The following is an 8,489-nucleotide window of genomic DNA, read 5'->3' as shown; positions in this document are numbered from 1 at the left end:
TCGTCGTACGCCGAAGGCCGGTCGTTTTATCGGACGCGCCGGCCAACACAACGAAACCCGGCAAAAGCGTCAGCCGCCGGACGACCTCGGACCGACCGCCGACGCCAGGGGCGTTCCTGGACCTCACCGGCGAAAAGGAGAATTTGCCACCGTCAACGAAGCCATCCCCGTGCACCTGCGGCAGAGGACGACCAGCGCTACGGGACCAGGCCACGCAGACGAGCCCGAAGAAGCTGAGGAACCAGGGGACGCAAGCGAAACACCGGGGCGGCCGATTGACGTACCACCACAATAAAGTACACATAGACACACATACAGATGTATAACCTGTAAATATATGTATATAATGTATATCTGTCTCCTATTGACTACCCTCTTGCGATTCACTATCCTTGGGCCTTTCCTATGCGCACCCTAACCACAAGCGTAAGTAAGTTAAGATATAAGCGCCCATAAATTGGTGACCCCGACGTGATCGCAAAGGTAGTACAATGGCAACGGGAGGCAACGGAAGAATACAGATAACCGAGGAAAGCGTGAGCAAAGTCGCAATACGCATACCTCCGTTTTGGAGTGACGAACCCGAGCTATGGTTCGCACAACTGGAAGGACAATTCGTCCTCAGTGGCGTAACTCAAGATTCTACAAAGTACTCATACGCCATCTCACAACTGGACTCTCGTCAAATAAAAGAGATCAAAGACGTCATCACACAGCCCCCCGAAGCTGACAAATACGGGACTGTCAAGAGAGCTCTTATACAGCGAATGTCTGTTTCCCAAGAGCAGCGTACACGTCAACTCTTGGAGCACGAAGAATTAGGAGATCGCAGACCGACTCAATTCCTGCGACATCTCCGTACACTAGCGGGTGAAAACATACCCGACAGTCTGCTGCGTACTCTCTGGCTCGGAAGACTGCCTACAACAATGCAGACTGTGCTAGCCACTCGAGCCGAAGATCCCCTTAACAGCGTAGCTGAACAGGCCGATCGCATCCACGAAATGACCAACAAGGCCGTTGTAGCAGCCACAGCTACATCAGCAGTCCCGAAAGAATCACTGGAGGCACAAATCCAGGCTTTGACAAAACAAGTCGCTCAGCTCTCCACGCGACTTTCGAGGGATAAATCTCGGCAACGCGGTAACGACAGAAGTCGAAGCCGAAGCCGCAGCCAAAGCCGCAACCGCGGAACGTCCAAGGAAAAGAAGGACGATAAAAACGACAAGCATTGCTATTACCATAACCGATTTGGTGAAAAGGCGAAGAAATGCACGCAGCCGTGCACCTACAAGTCGGAAAAAGACCAGGGCGGTCACTGATGGCGGCCAGTAGACCAGCCCCAAGCCCTCGCCGCCTATTCGTCACATGCAGAGAAACTAAAAAGCGGTTCCTAATCGATACAGGATCAGACGTGAGTGTATTCCCTCGCTCTATGACAGCAGGATACATCGCGCCTACAACCTACGAACTCTACGCCGCTAACGGCTCGACAATCACTACATACGGCTCGACCACATTACAGCCAGATCTTGGGTTACGACGTGCATTCCCATGGCGTTTCATCGTCGCTAACGTCACACAGCCCATCATCGGAGCCGATTTTCTCGCCCACTATCATCTCCTACCGGACCTACAAAAAGGCATCCTTCTCGATGGTAAGGACGAGTCTACGCATAAAAGGCACGGCAGAAAGAGGGGCTGCAGAATCGATCAGAGTGTTGGCAATCGAAAACGAATACCACCGAATCTTGGCAGAATTTCCAGAGATTACAAAGGCTACTACCAAGACGCGTACGGTAAAACACGCCACACTGCATCATATCAAAACCACGGATGGCCCGCCAGTAGCATGCCGTCCCCGTCGGTTAGCTCCTGACAAATTAAAGGCAGCCAGGGCCGAGTTCGATCTCTTGCTACAAGAAGGGATCATACGACCTTCAAAAAGCCCATGGTCAGCACCGCTACACATGGTACCTAAGAAAGGCAACTCCTGGAGATCTTGTGGAGATTACAGGGGGCTCAATGCACGAACGGTACCGGATCGATATCCGATCCCACATATAGAAGACTTCTCGCAATCGTTACACGGGAAAAAGATCTTCTCAACATTAGATCTTGTGCGAGCATATAACCAAATACCCGTTAACCCGGACGACATTCCGAAGACGGCTATAACCACGCCCTTCGGTTTGTTCGAGTTCCTTTTCATGCCATTCGGGTTACGCAATGCCGCACAAACTTTTCAACGCTTCATCCACGAAGTCACAAAGGACCTGGATTTCTGCTACGATTATATTGACGATGTCCTCGTCGCGTCCAAAAATGAAGAAGAGCACAAAGAGCATTTGCGCATATTATTTAAAAAACTGCAAGAATACGGTATCATTCTAAATCCTGCCAAATGCGTCTTCGGCGCGAAAAAGGTCCTGTTTCTCGGCTACGAGGTCTCAGAAAAGGGCACACGACCTCCGCCAGAGAGGATCGAAGCGATCAAGAAGTTCTCGAAACCGGAGGACGTCCAACAACTCCGACGATTCCTGGGAACCCTAAATTTTTACCGCAGATTCATCCCCGAAGCCGCCAAGGATCAAGCAATTCTAAATGGCTTACTTGGCGGCCCGAAAACGAAAAAGAAGGCTCCAATAACTTGGAACGCTGAATTAGAAGCGGCCTTCGAAAAATGTAAGGACAGCCTGTCACGTGCAACTATGTTGGCTCACCCGAAGCCGGAGGCAGAAATCATCCTTACAACTGACGCATCCGATACAGCCATCGGAGCAGTTATTCAGCAGCGGGACGGAACAGAATGGCAACCACTAGCCTTTTTCAGTAAAAAGCTGAATCCGGCTCAGAGGAAATACAGCCCATACGACAGGGAGTTACTAGCAATCTACGCCGCCATCAAACACTACCGGCACATGCTAGAAGGAAGGCTCTTCACGGTCTTCACTGACCATAAACCGATCACATACGCTTTCCAGCAGGATCTGCTGCACAGCTCTCCCAGGCAAGCACGACACTTACAATACATCGGTCAGTTCACCACCGATATACGCCATATCTCAGGCAAAGATAACGTCGTCGCTGATGCCCTCTCAAGGATCGAAGAGATCCACGCAGCAATCAACCTAGAGGATCTATCCAGAGCACAGGAGGAGGATACCGAGGTCCAAGACCTATTACAAGGGAACTCTTCGCTCAAGCTCACTAAGATTCTGATACCTGGAACCAGTGCAGCACTGTACTGCGACACGTCAACCCCAATAGCACGTCCCTTCGTTACGCAACAATTCAGGAGACAAGTGTTCCAGTCATTGCATAGCTTATCGCATCCAGGAGTTAAAGCGACAGCAAAATTAGTCGCACAGAGGTACGTCTGGCCACGCATTAAAGCCGACTGCCAAGAGTGGGCACGAGCATGTCTCGCCAGCCAAAAATCGAAAGTTTATAGGCACAACCGATCGCCTCTCGGACAATTCATCGGCCCCACACGACGGTTCGAGCATATTCATATGGACCTCGTCGGACCATTACCTGTCTCAAGAGGCTACCGATACTGCCTTACAATTATTGACCGGTTCACCAAATGGCCTGAAGCCATACCGGTTACAGACATTACTGCAGAAACAGTCGCCCAGAATCTCTTTACACACTGGATTACGAGATTCGGCACACCTACGCGGGTCACTACGGATCAGGGGAGGCAATTTGAGGCCGACCTGTTCCGTCAGCTTACAAGGCTCACGGGCACTACGCATATACACACGACAGCCTATCACCCCGCAGCCAACGGCATGGTCGAACGCCTGCATCGGCAGATTAAAACGGCCATCAAATGCCACGCAACGGAAGCTTGGACCGAAGTATTACCCGTCGTCATGATGGGCATCCGAGCAGCATTCAAGGAAGATCTCCACGCAACTCCCGCGGAACTCGTCTACGGAGAGACATTGAGACTTCCGGGAGAATTTCTACAAGAAACTCCACAACCAATTGATACAAACGACTTCATCCAAAAACTCAGACAAACGATGCAAAGTCTACGGCCACAACCAATCAAGAGGCACGGTTCGCCCGCTACATTCGAGCATAAAAATCTTGAAAGCTCCTCACATGTGTTCCTCAGGCACGACGCACCAACGCGGGCTCTGCAACCCACCTTTGATGGCCCATACGAAGTCCTCAGCCGAGGCGAAAAGGTCTTTAAGTTACGGATTAACGGAAAGTCCGTCCACGTAACAACAGACCGTCTTAAACCCGCCTACATACTGGTAGATCACGAGCAAACCGAAAAACCTCCAGAGAAGCTCCAGCACCTTCAGCCTGACACTCCAGCACCTACGGAGGTCAGAACACGAAGCGGCAGAGTATCGCACAAAACCGTGCGATTTCAGGTAACATAATACAACGAAGGGGGTAATGTGGCGGTCTACGCCACCGAAAAAGCGCGTTCGCGCACCTAATTGTGCAGCACACCGACTTACCGACGCGACGGTAAGTTCGCAGCGACGTCGCTACGCGCCGCATCAAGAGAGCGGCTAACTCGTGTTTCATTTACAACCAGGCATAGTATAATAGGAGGCTCAGCGGGAGCCCAAAACCAGTTCCTTGGCGCCAGTCGCCGATATCAGTAGACAGAACTCTTCGCGCAAGAAGAGTTCGTAACCCCGCGGCGTTAATCGCCACAACTTCTCGGCGTAAATCGCCTGGAATCCTCGGCGTCAATCGCCGTGAGTCCTCGGCGTCAATCGCCCAAACGACTCCTAGGCGTTAAACGCCGGCTCCTCGCGCCTACCAATAGACAACGACTGCGACAACGACGACACTCGATACCGCCAGACGGCGCTCCGGTCGCCTACGGTATATAAGGAGGCGACGCAGCAAACACAGCTCAGATTCGACCTTGAGAAGGCACTAGTCGCCTGACAATTATCCACGCGCCAGCACCAGCATCACCACGCCGCGGTTTACAAAAGAGCGACCTTCCCCTCCTCCTCCGGAGGACGGAAATAACCCGGCCACACGTCGCAAGACGCGACCAACGCCGCTCCGGGTTACCGCCAGGAAGGGCCGAGACGACATCTCCACGCGGCCACACCTTGGCGCTAGTCGCCAAAGATACGGCGCTTGTACGCCGTATACCCGCGGTATCCGGCCCGCGAAGTACGTGCCACCGCCGCCGCTTCCAGGGAGCAATCCCTACTCCAGGCTCATCCGCCCGGTTGAGCCAGTACCTCCACCGTCACCAACGGGCCTTCCGAACCTGGACGCGGAATCATCGCCACGACCTGGCGCAATCTGCCCTTCTCAGGGCATACAATTAAACCGCCCTCCGAAACGCGCCCGGTCACCTAGTGTGATCGTCGTACGCCGAAGGCCGGTCGTTTTATCGGACGCGCCGGCCAACACAACGAAACCCGGCAAAAGCGTCAGCCGCCGGACGACCTCGGACCGACCGCCGACGCCAGGGGCGTTCCTGGACCTCACCGGCGAAAAGGAGAATTTGCCACCGTCAACGAAGCCATCCCCGTGCACCTGCGGCAGAGGACGACCAGCGCTACGGGACCAGGCCACGCAGACGAGCCCGAAGAAGCTGAGGAACCAGGGGACGCAAGCGAAACACCGGGGCGGCCGATTGACGTACCACCACAATAAAGTACACATAGACACACATACAGATGTATAACCTGTAAATATATGTATATAATGTATATCTGTCTCCTATTGACTACCCTCTTGCGATTCACTATCCTTGGGCCTTTCCTATGCGCACCCTAACCACAAGCGTAAGTAAGTTAAGATATAAGCGCCCATAATAACCAATAATGTAGATGTTGCAGATGGTTTAGTTAATGGAGCCTGTGGAATTTTAAAGTATATAACATTTAAACCAGGTACTGTAGAACCAATTAAAATATGGCTAGATTTTCATAATGATAGGGTTGGTGTTGAGCAAAGACGACCATACGTAAAGTATATGAGTGAAAATTGTATCGAAATGTGTTTAGTTCCTTTATCACGAATTTCTGTCATATTGAATGTTAATGATAGAATGGGGTACCAAATTATAAGAGAACAGTTTCCAATTACGCCTGCTGAAGCTTTAACAATTCATAAAAGCCAAGGCCAAACTTATGAGAAAGTATGCATTGATCTAAGAAATAATTATCGTATGACGAGATCAATGTTGTACGTAGCACTAAGTAGAGTAACCAAAATATCAGATTTATACATTTTGGGTAGATTTATACCTCCAAAAAAACCATCCGCAGAAAATTCTTTAGAATTAGAAATAAAAAGACTTAAACGAGAGAAAATTCTAGAATTAGCGTACTCAAAAGTTATAAAAGGAAATATAATAAAAATTATATACCAGAACGTACGTTCTTTGAATAAAAATATTACCAATATAAATTGTGATAAATAGTATAAACAAGCCGACCTCTTAATTTTTTCGGAAACACAAACAATAGCAAAAGATAATTTTACATTAGAAGGATTTAATATTATTTTCCGTTCAGATAATTACGATAAACGATCAACAAAAGGAATATGTTTTATAAGAAAAGAACTAAACGGAAATATTAATGAGCATATTCAAAAAGACAATAAAACAATAAATGGACAACATCAACATATTGATTTAATACTTTTAACTGTAAATGAAATACAAGTTATTACAGGTTATAAGTCACCATCAGTAACTAATACAGCATTTACCTATGAATTAAGTAATATTTTGAACAAATCATTAGGTAATGAAAAGATTGTAATAGGTGATTTCAACTACGATTCGTATAATGATGGAGAATTTTTAGAAAAACATTTAGAAAAATTAAATTTTAAACGTGTCCTTTCAACGCACGTTTCAACTACAAATTTTAATACCCAAATCGATGTAATATTTATATCTGATCGAATATTTAATTACACTGCTGGAGTATACGAAACTTTTTTCTCAGACCATAAACCTATTTTTATTGGATTAAACGAGCAAAGTGAGATACCAATAGCAAATGTGAAGACTTTATTTGAGAAAGATTTTCTTTCTAATAAGAATAATAAATATAATTCAGAGAAACTGTCAATCAACATTAAGTCTCCACATACTAATGAAGAAAATACAAATGTACCAAAAAAATTTATAATATTAGATGATAAGATTGAAAATAATAATTTTAACATGGATAATCTTATTTATCCACTGCCACAAACAATTGAAGAGAACGTATTAAAAGAAAATTCGTGGTTAGATGATCGACCTTTAAATGAAATTATGATGATAATAGAAAGGTATACTACATTTTCTCGTGTTGATGTTCTTTTTATAATGAATTTAAATTGGATTGAACCGATCTTTACTTCCGATGTTCAGATTGTCGAAGGTCAGCATTGCGGTAACCACTGGCACTGTATTTACTATGATGGTTTAATGCTTCATATATATGATAGTTTGTATTTTGATACTCATTCTTATTACGATCTAACATTATTTGAACGAAAATACATTGAAAAACGATACCCTAATCTGAAACAAAATAATATAATATTTGAAAAAGTAACCAAACAGCCAGATCTTACGTCATGCGGAATATTTGCAGCAGCATTTGCAGTATCAATAGCATTGGGAGAAAGTCCATCAAATAAAAAATATTCAACAGATATGCCAAAAATGCGTAGACATTGTCTGAAAATCATAAAAGAGAAGATATTATTACCCTTCCCGGAAGAATAAAAACAACGACAATTACATAATGACAATATTTATATTGTATATTTACAATGCATATTCATACTGTAAATACCATTAAAATTAACAATGAAAAAAACACAATAATGTCTACAGGACAGAAAATAAAATCTAAAAAACAGAGATAATTATATTTGAAAAAAAGTACTATAAAAATGCATTCTGCGTAGAGCGCAGTAGTATTATGAAAATGCATTCTTCGCAGAGCGCAGAAAAATTACGAAAATGCATTCTGCGCGTATCGCAGTGATTATTATGAAATTGCATTCTGCGCTAAACGCAGTAAAATTGTGAAAATGCAATCTGCGCGAGATGGAGTAATTATTATAAATATGTACGGAGCGCAATAACATTGTGAAAATGCATTCTGCGCAAAACGCAGTAAAATTATGAAAATGCATTCTGCACGGAGCACAGTGATTATAATGAAAATGCATTCTGCGTTAAACGCAGTATATAATAAAATGTATCTATTATACTTGGCTTAAATAACGAACAGAAATCAACAAAAAAAATGCTCAGTTCAACAATCTTCATTATACACTTAGCGAAGTAAATCTTATCTAAAAATATTATTTTACAAAAAGCAATAGTGTGTCCTACAATATGCACATACAAGAAATCGTGAAAAATAAGTAAATAAAGCAAAATTTTTTTTATCAAAATATACTAAAAATATCGGGGATTTTATGGGATTGATAATTATGGGGTTGGAGCCGGGGGAGGTTTTTAGCCG

The 8,489-nt window shown here is 45.3% G+C and overlaps 1 protein-coding gene across 1 annotated transcript; it reads left to right on the top strand.

The window, feature by feature from the left end:
* The first annotated feature begins 491 nt into the window (after positions 1-491).
* On the top strand, positions 492-1,322 carry LOC143898892 (uncharacterized). Its single transcript, XM_077408689.1, has one exon. The coding sequence runs from the start codon at positions 492-494 to the stop codon at positions 1,320-1,322; it is 831 nt and encodes a 276-aa protein (XP_077264815.1).
* Positions 1,323-8,489: the final 7,167 nt, after the last annotated feature.

This window comes from Temnothorax americanus, unplaced genomic scaffold (genome assembly GCF_048541705.1).
Source record: "Temnothorax americanus isolate GAGA-0224 unplaced genomic scaffold, ASM4854170v1 Scaffold244, whole genome shotgun sequence".
Lineage (NCBI taxonomy): Eukaryota > Metazoa > Arthropoda > Insecta > Hymenoptera > Formicidae > Temnothorax > Temnothorax americanus.
Note: the sequence above shows the minus strand (reverse complement) of the source record. Positions and strands in the feature narration are given on the sequence as shown.

Bases quoted from the DNA above. Each gene is read 5' to 3' on its own strand.
- LOC143898892 (XM_077408689.1), top strand. From the start codon at position 492: ATGGCAACGGGAGGCAACGGAAGAATACAGATAACCGAGGAAAGCGTG.